General features: G+C 48.9%; 1 protein-coding gene across 1 annotated transcript in view; it reads right to left on the bottom strand.

The window, feature by feature from the left end:
* Positions 1 to 851: 851 nt before the first annotated feature.
* The window catches only part of NSMCE2 (NSE2 (MMS21) homolog, SMC5-SMC6 complex SUMO ligase), a 197,078-nt gene continuing 177,706 nt past the window's right edge, over positions 852 to 20,223 (bottom strand). The window contains exons 5-7 of the mRNA XM_066578786.1: positions 10,465 to 10,568; positions 3,662 to 3,768; positions 852 to 1,148 (exon numbers count right to left, since the gene is read on the bottom strand). Coding sequence (XP_066434883.1) covers positions 1,034 to 1,148; positions 3,662 to 3,768; positions 10,465 to 10,568 — 326 coding nt within the window. The 3' untranslated portion in view covers positions 852 to 1,033. The remainder of the gene's footprint in view (positions 1,149 to 3,661; positions 3,769 to 10,464; positions 10,569 to 20,223) is intronic.

The raw sequence follows: 20,223 nt of genomic DNA, 5'->3' as shown, positions 1-20,223 counted from the left end.
TCTACCATAGCCGGGTCAGACAGCGTTGTCAGGCAGTACATGCATAGCAACCAGTCGGTCTCAGATCAGTCCGATCTTTAGGGATTGTCATGAATGAAAGCCGTTAGATCGTACGCAGGTCTCTAGACGAGAAATAATGGGACACATGTAATAAGTGGCTTGGGGCAGAATTGTGTCGTCAAAAATTTTTTAAAAAATTGCAGTTTTGGTGCAAGTGCCACACTGCGACTTCTTGAGTAAAAAGTGGGCGGAGCCAGCTTTAGCCGCGCGGTCATGTGACCCAAACAGTCTAATTTGCTATAATATCTGCCACAAACTGGCGGTACCGCTGCCATCCGCCATGTATGTAAGGCAGACGTTATAGGAGGGTGCGGTTGCTATACGACTGACAACCACCTCTAATAACCGGGGTCAGAGATATGGCTGATCCTGGCGGTGTACCTCCTTTGGCCAGATTCACCCAGCTCGGATCGGACACCCCTGTGAGGCACACTGCATGCCTTATGCTCGTCTGTGAAGACGGACAAGCGGTGACTTGCTTGCCGCAGGCTATCGGTCCATGTGAAGAATTGCTCTATGAATGCCCTCATAGGCCATTATGGGACGAGTGCTGTCCCCGGAATACATGCGGAGCGCACAGTCCGAAATACAGCCATGTGAACGAGCCCTTAGGTGCCATGGACAGAAGCATCCCTGGCATCCTAGTGGTTAGTGGCGGGCTCCCTCTGTCATCCCATTTTTCGATGCAATGGCAGGGATGGGCCTAATAATGGTCCTCCGGGTTGGGGGAGCGGCATACCGTGTATAGGGTTACTAACCTGCCTTATCTAAGCCTCGGGCAGCAGAAAAACTTCAAACTTCAAACAGCTTTATTAACAAAAACATTTTTACCAGGAATGAAACGATGATTTGTCCGTGTGCTCCGGGTTCCTCCACCCATCATACATGTTGCTCAACCTTCACTCCTGCTTTCCCTCACCGCAGGGTTACGCGATCTGTGACCTCATCATCGGACCCATTTGTGAATCAGGACTCATGGCTTAGCTTGACTTTGCCTCTTGTGAATGTCGATGGCCCTCTTGAGAGCTTTGTCAGGAACAAGATCAGACAGCCTCACGTGGGAGACATCGCAGCCAACTCTTGGACACCTGTGAAGAGGACATAGACGCCACATCTTGTAGACCGCCGACATCGGCACAAACATCGTGAGAGCGAAAAACAAAGTCCTATATTTTACATACTGCAAAGCTTTTCAAAGATCCTGTGAGGGAATGCTAAATTAAAGGGGGGGCTCCAATCCTTATGTATAGGCAAGAGCAGCTACAAAGAGCGCCCCTTTCTCCAAAAACAGTAGACGCAGGGCGTCTATGCGCTAAACCCTTAGCCACCAGCCATACTTGCTTTTATGGAAGTCACAAGGGGGCTTTAAGCTCGGCTGCCATAAAAATACAGCGGTCTAGTCTAAGGACAGAAGAGCTGGTACTCAACTGTCTACTGACAGCCGGGAGACGGGGGCAAAGAGAGAGAGAGGGGGGGAGAAAGAGATGGAAAGAGAGATAAAGGAAGAGAGAGAGAGAGAGAGAGAGAGAGAGACAAAGAGAGAGAGAGAGACAGAGAGAGAGACACACAGAGAGAGAGACAGAGAGAGACAGAGAGAGACAAAGAGAGAGAGACAAAGAGAGAGAGAGAGAGACAAAGAGAGAGAGAGAGAGAGAGAGAGACAAAGACAGAGAGAGAGACAAAGACAGAGAGAGAGACAAAGACAGAGAGAGAGACAAAGAGAGAGAGAGAGACAAAGAGAGAGAGACAAAGAGAGAGAGAGACAAAGAGAGAGAGAGACAAAGAGAGAGAGAGAGAGAGACAATGAGAGACAAAGAGAGAGAGAGACAAAGAGAGAGAGAGACAGAGAGAGAGAGACAAAGAGAGAGAGACAAAGAGAGAAAGAGAAAGAGAGACAAAGAGAGAAAGAGAAAGAGACACAAAGAGAGAGAGAGAGACAAAGAGAGAGAGAGACAAAGAGAGAGAGACAAAGAGAGAGACACAAAGAGAGAGAGACAAAGAGAGAGAGACAAAGAGAGAAAGAGAAAGAGAGACAAAGAGAGAGAGAAAGAGACAAAGAGAGAGACACAAAGAGAAAGAGAGGGGGAGAGAAAGAGAGAGACACAAAGAGAAAGAGAGGGAGAAAGAGAGACACAAAGAGAAAGAGAGGGAGAAAGAGAGAGAGAGAGAGAGAGAGAGAGAGAGAGAAAGAGAGAGAGGAAAAAAAGGAGAGGGAGAAAGATGGGGAGAGGAAGAGGTGGGGAGAGAGAGGAGGGAAAGAGAGATGAAGGAAGAGGGAAGAAAGAGAAAGAAGGAAAGGGAAAGACGTAGGGGACAAATCTAGAAGGGAGAGAGAAAGATGGAGAGATGGAGAGAGACGGGGGGAGAAGAGAAATAGAGAGAGAGAGGAGGGGGGATGGAAAGGGAGAGAGAGGAAAAAGGGAGAGGGAGGAAGAGAGCAAGATGGGGAGAAAAAGAGGGGTAAAAGGAGAGGAGGGAGAGAGAGGGAGAGGGAGAGAGGACAGAGAAAAAGTAGGAAAGGGAAGAGAGAGAGGGATGGAGTAAGATGCAGAAGAGAGAGAGAGGGAAAGAGACAATAGACAAAACACAAGCTGTTGCTCTCTGATTTCCGCCGGGAGAACCGCCGCGGTTTAAGCCGCGGCGGCTTTGAAGCAGCCCGGCCACTTGCTTTTCCGTTGCGGCCGGCGCTCTATAGAGAAGAGCACGGCCGCGACGAAAATAAACAAAAAAGAAAAGGTAAATAGACATGCTGCTTCTTTTGAAACCGCGGCTGCGGCGGCCGGATTTACCGCAGCGGATTAGCCGTCCTGTGTGGACGAGATTTTTCAGAAATCTCGTCCACATGGCTGGCTAATCCCGAGATTAGCGGCCGCGGGCAGATCTGCAGCCAAAACCGCCCTGTGTGAACCCAGCCTTACTGTGCAGCGCTGGGGCCGCAGGTTCAACTCTGACCGAGAACAACATCTGCATGGAGTTTGTATGTCCTCCCCGTGTTTGCATGGGTTTCCTACCACACTGCAGAAGCGTGCTAATAGCCGAATTTAAAAACTGTGGGAACAGAATATCATCATGTGGCTGTGTAATATGGGGGCGATATAAATAAAGGGTTTCTGAGAGAGACTTACCGACTTTACATCAGACTGTGAGCAAATTATCACTGTGGGTGGCCGCGTTTACACGCAATGGCTGTTTACATTTGCGCTTTGGACCGTTTACTCTGACGATAGCCGTTCAATGTAAGCCCCCCAAAGCCTAGACCTAAGTATTGCAGTGTATTACAGCAAACAATCGCATCTTCAGGGATGAAGAGAGACTAAACAATAGTGTAAAACAATCTCTAAGAAGGTCCTAGGTTGCTCTGGTGGTCCGCAGCCTTTAATGTCTCTGCTCTGGCTGACAGGGAAGCCCCTCGATGATGTTCATATGCCCATAAGACCCCCCTAGATATACATCCCCCACGTCTGGAGAACACACGGCATTATGACGCCATGTGCATGGCAGACGCACTCGAGTCCGGCTATGAAGAAGCAGCGCCCGTCAGAGCTGCCACCGCTCCTACTTCCATATAATACCAGAACAACAACTGATTTGGGGAACCCACCTGGTGTGTTTATTCTTCTCCTGTCTGGTCTGAATCATCTTCTCAATGGCTTCCTTCTCGTACTTGTGACCGCACACTTTGTTCCTCACTGGGCTCACCATCTCCGACTGCAGCGACACAACAGCAAGGTCTCACTACGACTGTTCATGGAGCAACCAAGAAAGAAGGACTGTGAGGGCAAAGAGGGGAGCGCCCTCCATAGCAGCGGGTCACTGCAAGCTGGGCGCGGGCCTTCTAAGGGGTGTGGCTTAAATAAAAGAGTGGAGCTAAATGTGTTCAGACTCTCTAAAGTATCATCAAACCGCAGGTCAGAACTCCAAACACCCAAAATACAATATAAATTCCTAAATCTATTCAGACCGGATTCCCATCTTGTCCACAGGAGTATTGATCACACCCAAACTATAAGACCAGGTGGGCTGCCCAGCACTTCTATGAGTGCACCCCACAAGTACTGTGCCAGTCACTACACCGAGGCCTCCACCCTGTGCCAGTCACTGCACTGATATCTCCACCCTGTACAGGAGGTATTGGTGACTACATTGATGTCTCCACCCTGTGCCAGTCACTACACCAATACCGCCACCCTGTATCAGGAGGTATTGGTGACTACATTGATGTCTCTACCCTTTGCCAGTCACTACATCGATGCCTCCACCCTGTGCCACTCACTACACCGATGCCTCCACCCTGTGCCAGTCACTACACCGATGCCTCCACCCTGTGCCAGTCACTACACCGATGCCTCCACCTGCATCAGTCACTACACCGATGCCTCCACCCTGCATCAGTCACTACACCGACGCCTCCACCCTGCATCAGTCACTACACCAATGCCGCCACAATGTACCAGTCACTACAATGCCGCCTCCACCCTGTACCAGTCACTACAACGATGCCTCCACCCTGTGTCAGTCACTACAATGATGCCTCCACCCTGTGCCAGTCAGTACAACGATGCCTCCACCCTGTGCCAGTCACTGTACCAATACATCCACCCTGTGCCAGTCAGTACACCAATACCTCCGCCCTGTATGAGGAGGTATTGGTGACTACATTGATGTCTCTACCCTGTGCCAGTCACTACATCGATGCCTCCACCCTGTGCCAGTCACTACAACGATGCTGCCACCCTGCGCCAGTCACTACACCGAAGCCTCCACCCAGTGCCAGTCACTACACCGATGCCTCCACCCTGCATCAATCGCTACACCAATGCCGCCACAATGTACCAGTCACTACAATGCCGCCTTCACCCTGTACCAGTCACTACAACGATGCCTCCACCGTGTGCCAGTCACTACAACGATGCCTCCACCCTGTGCCAGTCACTACAATGACGCCTCCACCCTGTGCCAGTCACTGTACCAATACATCCACCCTGTGCCAGTCAGTACAGCTTGCCTCCACCCTGTGCCAGTCAGTACACCAATACCTCCACCCTGTATCAGGAGGTATTGGTGACTACATTGAGGTCTCTACCCTGTGCCACTTACTACATCGATGCCTCCACCCTGTGCCACTCACTACACTGATGCCTCCACCCCGTGCCAGTCACTACACTAATGCCTCCACCCTGTGCCAGTCACCACACCGATGCCTCCACCCTGTGCCAGTCACCACACCGATGCCTCCACCCTGTGCCAGTCACCACACCGATGCCTCCACCCTGTGCCAGGGAAATCACCAATATCCAAAGCTTTAAAGGAAACCAAACGCTCAAACGTGCTGACAGAACGGGGAAGTCTGGGGACCTTCGTCTCGTACTCAGTGAGTCCCCTGCTCCACTGCTGTGGCCCCTGAGAAATCAGCATGCGCACACAGCCAAGGATGTACTTTTATACTCACTCGGCTCTCCGTTCCTGCGCTGTCACCAGTGGCGGTCGGCACCTGCGGACTCATAACTACAGGCTACGTGCCCCATAACCTTGCGGTGGAATGTGTAGGTATATGAAGGCGATCACCTACAGTATGCAGGAAGTGCTGTGTACTGTAAGTGCTGTGTATTGTAAGTGCTGTGTATTGTAAGTGCTGTGTATTGTAAGTGCTGTGTATGACGTCCTACTCATAGCAGCTCTATAGTCTTCGATGGATGAAGCAGGAACATGACGTCCTACTCATAGCAGCTCTATAGTCTTCGATGGATGAAGCAGGAACATGACGTCCTACTCATAGCAGCTCTATAGTCTTCGATGGATGAAGCCGAAACATGACGTCCTACTCATAGCAGCTCTATAGTCTTCGATGGATGAAGCAGGAACATGACGTCCTACTTATAGCAGCTCTATAGTCTTCAGTGGATGAAGCCGGAACATGACGTCCTACTCATAGCAGCTCTACAGTCTTCGATGGATGAAGCCGAAACATGACGTCCTACTCATAGCAGCTCTATAGTCTTCGATGGATGAAGCCGAAACATGACGTCCTACTCATAGCAGCTCTATAGTCTTCGATGGATGAAGCAGGAACATGACGTCCTACTTATAGCAGCTCTATAGTCTTCAGTGGATGAAGCCGGAACATGACGTCCTACTCATAGCAGCTCTACAGTCTTCGATGGATGAAGCCGAAACATGACGTCCTACTCATAGCAGCTCTATAGTCTTCGATGGATGAAGCAGAAACATGACGTCCTACTCATAGCAGCTCTATAGTCTTCAGTGGATGAAGCCGAAACATGACGTCCTACTCATAGCAGCTCTATAGTCTTCGATGGATGAAGCCGGAACATGACGTCCTACTCATAGCAGCTCTATAGTCTTCGATGGATGAAGGAGCAACATGTCGTCCTACTCATAGCAGCTCTATAGTCTTCGATGGATGAAGCAGGAACATGACGTCCTACTCATAGCAGCTCTATAGTCTTCGATGGATGAAGCAGGAACATGACGTCCTACTCATAGCAGCTCTATAGTCTTCGATGGATGAAGCCGGAACATGACGTCCTACTCATAGCAGCTCTATAGTCTTCGATGGATGAAGTCGGAACATGACGTCCTACTCATAGCAGCGCTATAGTCTTTGATGGATGAAGCAGGAACATGACGTCCTACTCATTGCAGCTCCATAGTCTTCAGTGGATTAAGCCGGAACATGACGTCCTACTCATAGCAGCTCTATAGTCTTCGATGGATGAAGCCGGAACATGACGTCCTACTCATAGCAGCTCTATAGTCTTCGATGGATGAAGCAGCACCATGACGTCCTACTCATAGCAGCTCTATAGTCTTCGATGGATGAAGCAGGAACATGACGTCCTACTCATAGCAGCTCTATAGTCTTCGATGGATGAAGCCGAAACATGATGTCCTACTAATAGCAGCTCTATAGTCTTCAGTGGATGAAGCCGGAACATGACGTCCTACTCATAGCAGCTCTATAGTCTTCGATGGATGAAGGAGGAACATGACGTCCTACTCATAGCAGCTCTATAGTCTTCGATGGATGAAGCTGAAACATGACGTCCTACTCATAGCAGCTCTGTCGTCTTCAGTGGATGAAGCCGGAACAGTAAGTCCTACTCAGAGCAGCTATATAGTCCGCTGTGGATGAAGCCGGAGCATGACGTCCTACTCATAGCAGCTTTATAGTCTTCAGTGGATGAAGCCGAAACATAATGTCCTACTCATAGCAGCTCTATAGTCTTCAATGGATGAAGCCAGAACATGACGTCCTACTCATTGTAGCTCTATAGTCTTCAGTGGATGAAGCCGGAACATGACGTCCTACTCATAGCAGCTTTATAGTCTTCAGTTGATGAAGCCGAAACATAATGTCCTACTCATAGCAGCTCTATAGTCTTCAATGGATGAAGCCAGAACATGACGTCCTACTCATAGCAGCTCTATAGTCTTCAGTGGATGAAGCCGAAACATAATGTCCTACTCATAGCAGCTCTATAGTCTTCAATGGATGAAGCCGGAACATGACGTCCTACTCATTGCAGCTCTAGAGTCTTCAGTAGATGAAGCCAGAACCTGACGCTCTGCTCATAGCAGCTCCAGAGTCTTTAGTGGATGAAGCAGGAACATGACTTCCTACTCATAGCAGCTCTATAGTCTTAGATGGATGAAGCCGGAACATGACGTCCTACTCATAGCAGCTCTATAGTCTTCGATGGATGAAGCCGAAACATGACGTCCTACTCATAGCAGCTCTATAGTCTTCAGTGGATGAAGCCGAAACATAATGTCCTACTCATAGCAGCTCTATAGTCTTCAGTGGATGAAGCCGAAACATAATGTCCTACTCAGAGCAGCTCTATAGTCTTCAGTGGATGAAGCCGGAACATGACATCCTACTCACAGCAGCTCTATAGTCTTCAATGGATGAAGCCGAAACATGACGTCCTACTCATAGCAGCTCTATAGTCTTCGATGGATGAAGCCGAAACATGACATCCTATTCACAGCAGCTCTATAGTCTTCGATGGATGAAGCCGGAACAGGACTTCCTATTTACAGCAGCTCTATAGTCTTCAGTGGATGAAGCTGGAACATGACGTCCTACTCATAGCAGCTCTATAGTCTTCAATGGATGAAGCCGGAACATGACGTCCTACTCATAGCAGCTCTATAGTCTTCAATGGATGAAGCCGGAACATGACGTCCTACTCACAGCAGCTCTATAGTCTTCAGTGGATGAAGCCGGAACAGGACTTCCTATTTACAGCAGCTCTATAGTCTTCAGTGGATGAAGCCGGAACATGACGTCCTACTCATAGCAGCTCTATAGTCTTCAATGGATGAAGCCGGAACATGACGTCCTACTCATAGCAGCGCTATAGTCTTCGATGGATGAAGCAGGAACATGATGTCCTACTCATAGCAGCTCTATAGTCTTCAGTGGATGAAGCTGGAACATGACGTCCTACTCATAGCAGCTCTATAGTCTTCAGTGGATGAAGCCGGAACAGTACGTCCTACTCATAGTAGGCCTATAGTCCGCGGCGAGTGTGACGTCCTGCTTTTACCACAGCTTTAAATTCTCCTGTGGGCAATGTTTGAGGTCACAGAACCACCGGCACAGTAAGTGGAAAATAGTGCACCAGGATCACTGATCTGGAGGCCAACGAGCCTAAAAGAGTTCAGAGGCTGAAAAGCAGATGATATAAGTATGTGCTGGAGGAGGGAATGGGCATCACCACCCCTGCAGAGCATCGCAGCGACAGCCGAGCTCCATCCAGGATACAGAGAATACACAGTAACAGAAAAGCAGCAGTGAGACAATGTAACAACGAAACAGAACAATGTAGCAAAGAACAATGAGCCGCATGCTTTAGGAACTTACTGGAACACAGACAAAACTTATTCTTTAAGGGGTATCCCATCTCAAAAAGTGCTGATACTTCACTAGGATATGCCGCAGGTTTGTGAACGTTATGGGTCCAGTCTCTCAGACCCCACCAATCCTCATAATGGAGGAACGGCAGTAGCGATTCAGCGCTGCAGCCCCCTTGCTGTTTTTTTCTATCCTGCCGGAAACTACAAGCGGCCCCCTTCAGGCTGCATTTACACGGGTGATTTTCTCGTGCGAGTTTTGTGCGTTGCCAGACTAACCAACCTTGTATGAAAGTAGAATCCATTATTTTGACTGGGTCTATTTACATGTGATTTCGCAGAAAACGCGCCCATTATTTCCTATCGGTGAGTTTTAAAAAATTGCCCCCCTGACATGTAGATGCGAGGTTCATGCAAGCAGATTTTAATATTGAAATAATCTGCCTTTTTTTCCTTGTGTTTTTCTCATAAGACGCACTGCCTTCACAGGCGGCCTCAGAGCGTGGTGACAGTGCGACTATCTCCGACTGATATCGCACTGCCCGGGTAAATACGGCCTAAAGGTGCTTTCCAGGACTTTACTACTGATGACCTAGCCCCAAGTTAAGTTAGCAATAATTGATTGGTAGGGGTCTACCACTTAGGACTCCCAGTGATCAGCTGTTATTGGGCTTACTGTCAGTGGGGATAGAGCAGGAAGCGGACAGCGCCAAATTCATAGCAGTGGCCAGAGATGGTATTGCACTAAATTCAATAGGAGCTGCGCTTGCAAAACCAACCCCAGCCACTACAATGCAAATAGAGCCATCTGCTTCTGGCCCCCGTCCACACTGACAGCAGCTGATCAGTCAGGGTCTCGAGCAACGGACCCCAACTGATCAACTACTGATGACCAGTCCTGAGGATAACTCAGCAGTAGTTCAGACCTGGAACAGCCCTCTAAGTGAATGGAGCTGTACTGCAGAGCCCACCATTGTGCAAGAAAAAGACAGCAGTGCTGAAGTACCACTGCAGCCCCTTCATCCCCAGGAGGGAGAGTAGCCCTTTAAGGGGGCGTTCACCTGTAGTGGAATTACTGCTGAAAATCTGCGTCCGTCCGGCCTGTCAGCTACCGCTGGGACCCAACAGGAGCCTGTAAAGACTAGAGCGCAGCGCACCCACGACCGCTACTGAACACGGACGCTGCCTGTCACCTGGGAAAGAGGGCAGCGCTCAGTAGCGGTTGCTGGCTGCAGGCAGTGAACGGCGCCGGCTGGTGTCTGTACACGCTCTGGTTAAGTCCTAGCGGCAGCTGGAAGGCTGAAATCATTGTGGACCCGAGGGGGTTTTAGGGACTGTGCACAGATGGCCTATAGTAGTGATCACTTCCTTAGTGGTGCAAGCTTGGGACCCCAACATACAGCCCCCTCTATCCCAGCTTCCCCAACGTCTGTAAGCAAGATATAGATGTGAATGGGAAATTGGTATTCCCTGCAGTTGAACTAGAAGTTTTGGGTTCCTTCTGGGCGCAGGTAAGCACTATACCTGAGTTATGGGACACTTGAAGTTCGCGAAGCTCTGAGTGACCGAAACCTCTTCACTGTCATCATCCTCCGGGGCCGCATCTGCCGAGTCCTGAGAAACACCCACTAGGAGACAAGAGAGGAACCGTGAGAACATTCAGCATGTCCAGCCATCCCCTAATCCGGCATTACCGGGTCATGCATGCTGCTCTGTGGGACTGTCATAGAAAGGCATACACAACTCCAGGTATTCTTCTTCTGCGGCACACACAGCGTTATTCTGCGGCACACATAGCGTTATTCTGCGGCACACACAGCGTTATTCTGCGGCACACACAGCGTTATTCTGCGGCACACACAGCGTTATTCTGCGGCACACACAGCGTTATTCTGCGGCTCGGTACAATTGCCAAGACACAAAATAAATAAAGTTTTTTTGCAGCAGTACTTAAAAAAAATAAACTATCTTTGGATACAATTATTTTCTGCGCCGTGACGTTTGTACGTCCCGTTGGCGCGGTTGTGCGAGGCTTGCGTTATTTTCTGCGCCGTGACGTTTGTACGTCCCGTTGGCGCGGTTGTGCGAGGCTTGCGTTATTTTCTGCGCCGTGACGTTTGTACGTCCCGTTGGCGCGGTTGTGCGAGGCTTGCGTTATTTTCTGCGCCGTGACGTTTGTACGTCCCGTTGGCGCGGTTGTGCGAGGCTTGCGTTATTTTCTGCGCCGTGACGTTTGTACGTCCCGTTGGCGCGGTTGTGCGAGGCTCGCGTTATTTTCTGCGCCATGACGTTTGTACGTCCCGTTGGCGCGGTTGTGCGAGGCTTGCGTTATTTTCTGCGCCGTGACGTTTGTACGTCCCGTTGGTGCGGTTGTGCGAGGCTTGCGTTATTTTCTGCGCCGTGACGTTTGTACGTCCCGTTGGCGCGGTTGTGCGAGGCTTGCGTTATTTTCTGCGCCGTGACGTTTGTACGTCCCGTTGGCGCGGTTGTGCGAGGCTCGCGTTATTTTCTGCGCCGTGACGTTTGTACGTCCCGTTGGCGCGGTTGTGCGAGGCTCGCGTTATTTTCTGCGCCGTGACGTTTCTACGTCCCGTTGGCGCGGTTGTGCGAGGCTCGCGTTATTTTCTGCGCCGTGACGTTTGTACGTCCCGTTGGCGCGGTTGTGCGAGGCTCGCGTTATTTTCTGCGCCGTGACGTTTGTACGTCCCGTTGGCGCGGTTGTGCGAGGCTCGCGTTCTGTGAGACATCCTAGAGCTTCTTGTGTTATTATTCTAAAGTTCAAATGACTTTTTGATCGCCGCGTTTTACATCTTTTCTTGGAGATGTGGTGACTACAAAAAAGCACAATTCTGGGGTTGTATATTATTTTTTTAGCCAAAGTTCACCATGTGCGTTAAATAGTGCGTTACTTTCATAAATTGGATTTTTATGGATGCAGCAATACAAAATGTAGGGGTTTTTTTGTTACCAATTTGGGGGAAAAAAATTTTCTTTCAACTTTTATTTTTCCTAAAAATCAACAAAACTTTTTAAAACGTATTTTCTTATTCTTTTGTCCCCACAGGAGACTTGAACTTGTGATCGTTTGATCGCTCATCCATGTTCGAACAGACAGGCATGGCTTACTAGTGCTGGATTCATCACCCGCAGATCTCACACAAGTGCAAACAGTGTCAAAACAATGCAGAGAACCAAAATACGGAAAACACTGTCCCTATATAACTAACACAGGGATGGGACCGCCTAAATGCAGGTTACCCGTCCTGACAAGGACGAACCTGGCCACGTGCCTGGGCCACTAGTTGACCCTACGTGGGACAGAGGAATAACAGAGGAAACAAAATAGAAATGCAAAAAGCGCAGTACTTAGCTCTGAGATGAAACAGGTAACTGAGAGATCCAGGGCCAAGCTCTGCTAGACCAGTAAGAGGGAGACTGAAGATTCAACAGCAATTCAGCTCAGCATCAGGCCAGGCTAAATAGCCACAAGTACCCACAGGTGACACTAAGCACATCTCGCCTAGTATCATATCCACTAGAGCCAGAAGATGGAGCAACACCTACAAACCTGCACCAGACTATCAGCAAGGCAGCAATCCCAGAGCCGCTGCAACAGTTAGTCAGTCAGTCATGGCAGCCCTGGAGGCCTTCAGATTGCCCCAGGCTGCTATGGCAACCCAACAGTACTGGACTCCAATCTAGGCATTCAAATGCTGCTATCTGAATTGGCTGCCCACTGATCATGGCTGTTGTGGGTGGATGTCAGTCGGCACCTGCTGTACATGGAGCGAGATCAACAACCGATACTACTTCATATAAACCCTGCACCCCAAGATGTAAATGTACACCCTGGGGCGAGGAAGTGGTTAAAGAGAAGCTGTGGCAATGCAAATGGTGTCTGATCGGCAGGTGGCATGGTATGGAGCAGAAGAAGCTGAGATGGGTAAACATTGGGTAGAAAGGAGTCCAGTGGGCGTCCCAATTAGTGAGGGATAATGCAGTCATACAGAGAAGGCAGTGACTTATTGATTAGGACCGCCCACTGGACTCTTAAAGGTGCCCATACACATTACACTAAAGTTAATGAAAATGCATGCTTTCCACTGAAACGATCGTTCACCGGGTGAACATTAACAATGATCAATCATTCTAGCCGACCAATCACAGACTGTTATATTCTGGTCAGGCTTGACATTTTAGTTGAAAGAACGTTGTCAGAAACCTCTTTTGTCCGTTGTACGGTGACACTGAGCATGTACGGCCAGTTTGGACAACTGTGAGGGCCAATATGGAGTAAAATGTGTATGGCTGCGTCTGACCGTTGGCCAGAGGATCATTCATTCAGTGGTTGTTCAGTTAGCATCCTGCTTCTGTCTGAAGGGCCCCGCCGTCTTTGCGAGGATTGTATTCATCAATATTTATGCTTAAAGCATCCCTCCGGTTCTGGGACAGACTTCAGTCCGGGTTCCAGGGGGATATATGACCTGCAGTTGTTCTTCTACGCCGCCCCCTCTGGTTCTGGGCCCTGTTTAGAGTCATCCAAGATGGTGACAGCAATAGCCTAACTACGGTACTTCTTGCACCCTGTGAACTGCTCTCGGATTGGCTAGTGCTGATCATGCGTAAGCAGCCTTAGCTAATCAGAGAGCAGGTATAATGTATTGGTGGTCTAACACTGTGGGGATTAGGTAGTCTGAAGTTTGTGTTGGCCATCCTGGACCGCTGACAATGGGACCCAGAAAAACATCTGCAGATCATATACTCCACCCCTTCTCCCTCCAGTCCCCAGACAGAAACTTGTCCCAAAACTGGAGAGTTGCTTTAAAGGGGTTGTCCCGCGCCGAAACGGGTTTGTTTTTTTTTCAATAGGCCCCCCCGTTCGGCGCGAGACAAACCCGATACAGGGGTAAAAAAAACAAAAACGGATAGTACTTACCCGAATCCCCGCACTGCGGCGACTTCTTACTTACCTTGCGAAGATGGCCGCCGGGATCTTCACCCACGGTGGACCGCAAGTCTTCTCCCATGGTGCACCGTGGGCTCTGTGCGTTCCATTGCCGATTCCAGCCTCCTGATTGGCTGGAATCGGCACACGTGACGGGGCGGAGCTACGAGGAGCAGCTCTCCGGCACGAGAGGCCCCATTCAGAAGGGAGAAGACCGGACTGCGCAAGCGCGTCTAATCGGGCGATTAGACGCTGAAATTAGACGGCACCATGGAGACGGGGACGCTAGCAACGGAACAGGTAAGTGAATAACTTCTGTATGGCTCATAATTAATGCACAATGTACATTACAAAGTGCATTAATATGGCCATACAGAAGTGTATAACCCCACTTGCTTTCGCGGGATAACCCCTTTAAGGTAGCCGTACCCATTAGACAGAAGTAGGCTGATGTTGAACAATCAGAGACGCGGCAGTACACATTTTCACATAAACATTCAGATTGGCCGTACGTGTTCAATGATACTGAGCGACAAAAGACCCTTCTGGGAACATTCTTCCAACAAAACTTTACTTATGGACAAAAAATCTTTTGTCTAACTCTCAGACTTCAGTTTCAAACATGGCTGACTTCTTTCTACACGAAGACTATCTGTTATCTGACGGCTGAAGCGATTGTTCACCAGTTAGAAGACCTTTTTGGTTGAAATCATCCATTTTCAACAACTTCTGTGTAATGCAGACAGCCATCCAGGCTGTGTAGTATTATCAGGACCGCCCACTGGACTCCCAAGCACAGAAAGAGCAGCGATGCGAATGACTGAGGCCTGCTGAATCTTGTACATCCGTCTGCTCTATAAACATGAGACGTGTGCTCCATCCCGAGGCATTATGGGAGCGATAAGAAGCAGAAAGTAAAAGGTACATATGGAAACCCATCTTTAAAAAGTTCTCCCCAGTTCAGCTGAGGAACATTTATTGCACCATTACTGTAGATGTGAAGATTTAGTGAACTGCCCTTTAAAGGGCCGTCCAGTTGTGGCGCAGGGGTCTGCTGTCTGGGACCCCCGCCGATCAGCTGTTTATGGTCCCCATATATTGTATAGCAGCCAAGTGACCCATCTCATCAGGTTGCTCCAACAGTAATTACTGATAACTGCTCTAGTTTGCTTGCAAGGAATGATTAGCCGGTTTCCTGGAAGGCTCGGCTGTAGATAATGGAAAGCTACTACATTCTGTTGCGGAAGAGTTAAGCAACTCTCTTCGCCCTGTCATGCTGAGCGGTGTCATTGTGCAGCGAGTCACCGGGGACTTCTTCTGGTCTTGCCACACCACATTCCTCTCCAGTCCAATGGAATTTCTTGGAGGCATTGTTTCTTGCAGAAAGAAAAATTAATTAAATAGTTTACCTAATGCCTGAAGGGGAGAAGCAGTGTGTGGAAACTCCTTTTGCATTCATTCTATAGGCAGACTATAAGCGGTATCTTCACTAGCTGCTGGTTATATAGCAGTCTCACTTAGCAGTTCTCCCACTGACTTGCATGGCCATCCCATCTTGAAAACTGTCTCTGATCTTGGTCTGCCCTACGGACTCCTCCCTGACGAGCCTACTGTATATTATAGACATGGCAGATAACCGTATGTAGTGTGGTCAGAATAGGCCGAGCAAGCGAGCAGCTTTGGGGGTCAGTGGTGGGGGGCCTTATGAAGTCTATGTGCTCAGATGAACTCCTGCAGCTGACGGGCTCAGAACAGTTGCTGGATGCTGAAGGGATTTGGGCTAGGGATTTTTAACGGGTGCTGGCATCTTTTGGAGTCTGTTGACGTCTGCAGGGGTCTGCTAAAGAATACTGAAGTTTGCTGTGGGGGGTCATCTGAAGAGTACTGAAATCTGCAGGAGTCTGCTGTAATGTGCTGAAGGGTGATGAATTCTGCGGTACTCTGCAGAAGGGTGCTGAAGTCTTCAAGGGTCTGTTGAAGGGGGCTAAAGTTTGCAGGGGACTGCTGAGGAGTAGAGGTATTGGTGCAGTAACTGGCACAGAAAGTTGGCATTAATGCAGTGACTGTCACAGGGTGGAGGCATTGGTATGATGACTGTCACAGGGTGGAGGCATCAGTGTAGAGGCTTGACAAGATGATGAGCCTGGCTCCTGCACTCGGGATGGACTGGAGACAGGAAGCCCGATCACTAGGGAGTTGCAGTAATCAAGCCGGGAGCGGATAAGGGTGGCAGAAAGAGTTTTTGATGCCTCCATGGTGAGGAGAGGAAAGGTTCAGGAGATGTTCTGAGGTGCGGGTGACATGAGCGAGCAAGACCCTGCTGTGCTGCCAAGGAAGAACAGTGGTACCACAGACCGAGATATCAGAGGAACAAAGACCAAGCCCCGAGAAGCCCTACAGCAAGGAGAAGCAGACAAATGATAGACTGAACAAGCAGTCCAAGAGGTAGGAGGTAAACCAGGAGAGCGCGCAGCCTTGAAGACCCGCAGCACCATCCAGGGAGGATTTGGAGATCCAGAAGGATCACCACTCGATTTTAGCCAACAGAAGACCGATTTCTGTAGAGTGAAGAGATCGAAAACCCTTCAAGGAAGTCACCCTATAAGAAGACAAGCGTGCTGCGCCATTTGGCCGGATACTGCAGTAGAGGAGCGACAGAGCTGCCAACGGAGGAGGTTGTGGCTGAAGCCTCATGTACGGCCGCTGTAGGCTGACCACCATCAGTACCAGGCAGTGATTGCAGTGACTGCCTCCTGGTCACATGCGATCACCTACCTGCTCTGAGCACCGCGCCCAGTACAATGCAGACATCAAGCTGTGTCACATGACTGGCGCCGCAGTCTGATGTCGGGAAGGGATGCTAGAGCCGGCTGAAGCTGGAGAACGCTTCATCTTGGCCTGCAGCAGGCTGACCGCACGCATCCTCAGAGACAGGCAGGGAATACGGCCCGGATGACCATGGGGGATGCCTGGCTCCTCAAACTCATGAGAGAAGATGGTAAGGTCAGGAGCTTGCAGGGTCTTAACTCTCCTACCCAAGTGTCTGCTGTTGGCATGGCGGCGGGGACCATCATAGTCAGCATCAGGGAAGAGGAAAGAGGAGTGAATAATGGAACAGAAATCTAGAAGTTTCTCAAAGGTCTTAAGATTTCATTTTTTCCTTGACTTATTTCTGCATTTGCAGACAAGAAAGCAGAAGAACTGATCACGAGGACCTTCGTCCTTCTTCAAGATCCCGCCACATCCAACCACTGATGCTTATTCTTCGTGTTCTTCCATCCTGCGAGAGGAATCGCCAGTGTCCTCCTCCTCCCACCGGTTGGGTGACTGAGGTTTGAGCCTTATTACTTGCTGATGTTGATTCCTTCTGGAGGTGCAACAAGTGGATGGAGGCGAACGGTCTGGTCTTCTGGTAGATGTGGCCCCAGCAGCACAGAGGCCGACCACCATAGTATGTGCTCCACAGGACAACCAAGTCAAGAGGAGGCAGAGTTGGCACCTCTGATCTCCACCTGCCCCCGAGGCGGTTGTGGCCCATGTGACCAAGCCCAATGACTCAGATCTGAGGCATCACTCCATGTGGCAGTAACCTTGCACAGTTATCACTTATTCAAGTGGTTGTGAGATTTTACGTTACATTCACGGTGATTTGGGTTGAAATGTTTTGCATTAATTTAGAAAAAAAATCCCAATTGAGTTTACGAGATTATTGGTAATACAGATAATCATACCAAACACAACGGTCAATAAACAGCATTCCCCGCAGGTCCACGCTGGGTCAGCAGCATTTATTAACTAAAAATGTCCCTGCAGAGACAGATAAGGACTGCCGGCCATCTACAGTCTGTGGACGGTCCCCACGGGGTTAGAGTCCACGGATCCATCCAAGGACTGTTTATGGCTATTTATCTGTAACCCTGGGATGGAAAGGCTGAGTGTAGACTGCAACACAGACTGAACCCAGCCTAATACACTGTGTACACAGTGACTCCACCAGCAGAATAGTGAGTGCAGCTCTGGAGTATAATACAGGATGCAGCTCAGGATCAGTACAGGATAAGTAATGTATGTACACAGTGACTCCACCAGCAGAATAGTGAGTGCAGCTCTGGAGTATAATACAGGATGCAGCTCAGGATCAGTACAGGATAAGTAATGTATGTACACAGTGACTCCACCAGCAGAATAGTGAGTGCAGCTCTGCAGTATAATACAGGATAAGTAATGTATGTACACAGTGACTCCACCAGCAGAATAGTGAGTGCAGCTCTGGAGTATAATACAGGATGCAGCTCAGGATCAGTACAGGATAAGTAATGTATGTACACAGTGACTCCACCAGCAGAATAGTGAGTGCAGCTCTGGAGTATAATACAGGATGTAACTGAGGATCAGTACAGGATAAGTAATGTATGTACACAGTGACTCCACCAGCAGAATAGTGAGTGCAGCTCTGGAGTATAATACTGGATGTAACTCAGGAGCAGTACAGGATAAGTAATGTATGTACACAGTGACTCCACCAGCAGAATAGGGAGTACAGCTCTGGAGTATAATACAGGATGTAACTCAGGATCAGTACAGGATAAGTAATGTATGTCCACAGTGACTTCACCAGCAGAATAGTGAGCGCAGCTTTGGGGTATAATACAGGATGTAACTCAGGATCAGTACAGGATAAGTAATGTATGTACACAGTGACTCCACCAGCAAAATAGTGAGCGCAGCTCTGGGGTATAATACAGGATGTAACTCAGGAGCAGTACAGGATAAGTAATGTATGTACACAGTGACTCCACCAGCAGAATAGTGAGTGCAACTCTGGAGTATAATACAGGATGTAACCCAGGATCAGTAATGTATGTACACAGTGACTTCACCAGCAGAATAGTGAGTGCAGCTCTGGAGTATAATACAGGATGTAACTCAGGATCAGTACAGGATAAGTAATGTATGTACACAGTGACTCCACCAGCAGAATAGTAAGTGCAGCTCTGGAGTATAATACAGGATGTAACTCAGGAGCAGTACAGGATAAGTAATGTATATACACAGTGACTCCACCAGCAGAATAGTGAGTGCAGCTCTGGGGTATAATACAGGATGTAACTCAGGAGCAGCACAGGATAAGTAATGTATGTACACAGTGACTCCACCAGCTATTAGTGAGTACAGCTCTGGAGTATAATACAGGATGTAACTTAGGAGCAGTACAGGATAAGTAATGTATGTACACAGTGACTCCACCAGCAGAACAGTGAGTGCAGCTCTGGAGTATAATACAGGATGTAACTTAGGAGCAGTACAGGATAAGTAATGTATGTACACAGTGACTCCACCAGCAGAATAGTGAGCGCAGCTCTGGGGTATAATACAGGATGTAACTTAGGAGCAGTACAGGATAAGTAATGTATATACATGGTGACCCCACTTTTTATGTAGATTAACTCTATATATGAACGGTACATTGGTGTTCGGAGGCAGATGGATCTGTTGCTCTGAGCACAGCCTGGATTATAGTAGTTCTATGCTGTGTACATTTTAACAGGAGAATGAAAGTTTTTTCCAGCCGTTCCCTAATTCTCACATGTCTGCCCTATGATTAGCTGACGTCATCTCTGACGGTGATTATGGTAGGAGATGTTCTCACTCTGTATATGCTGATATCAGTCTGTGCAGAATAATGCAGTATTTGTTATGGCTGGTTCTGTCTATTTGTAATCTCCTGTATAATAGAAAGCTGGGGGAAGTTTCGGCAAAATACAATGTAAACAAATGCATTCCTCGTAGTAAGGAGACGCGACTGGTCGCACATTATACAGGGAAGCAAGTGACAGAGTCGTTAATTACCGGTGAGACGTACCCCAAATCTGGGAGGAGGGATTTAAATTAAGTTAAGAAGTGAATGACATCATTCTCATCACCGGGCCTGATACAAGTATAGCAGCCCCAGCAGATCCATCAGGCCTGATACAAGTATAGCAGCCCCAGCAGATCCATCAGGCCCGATACAAGTATAGCAGCCCCAGCAGATCCACCAGGCCTGATACAAGTATAGCAGCCCCAGCAGATCCATCAGGCCCGATACAAGTATAGCAGCCCCAGCAGATCCAACAGGCCTGATACAAGTATAGCAGCCCCAGCAGATCCATCAGGCCCGATACAAGTATAGCAGCCCCAGCAGATCCATCAGGCCTGATGCAAGTATAGCAGCCCCAGCAGATCCATCAGGCCCGATACAAGTATAGCATCCCCAGCAGATCCACCAGGCCAGATACAAGTATAGCAGCCCCAGCAGATCCACCAGGCCCGATACGAGTATAGCAGCCCCAGCAGAT

Source organism: Eleutherodactylus coqui, chromosome 9 (assembly GCF_035609145.1).
Source record: "Eleutherodactylus coqui strain aEleCoq1 chromosome 9, aEleCoq1.hap1, whole genome shotgun sequence".
In the NCBI taxonomy this organism is placed as follows: Eukaryota; Metazoa; Chordata; class Amphibia; order Anura; family Eleutherodactylidae; genus Eleutherodactylus; species Eleutherodactylus coqui.
Note: the sequence above shows the minus strand (reverse complement) of the source record. Positions and strands in the feature narration are given on the sequence as shown.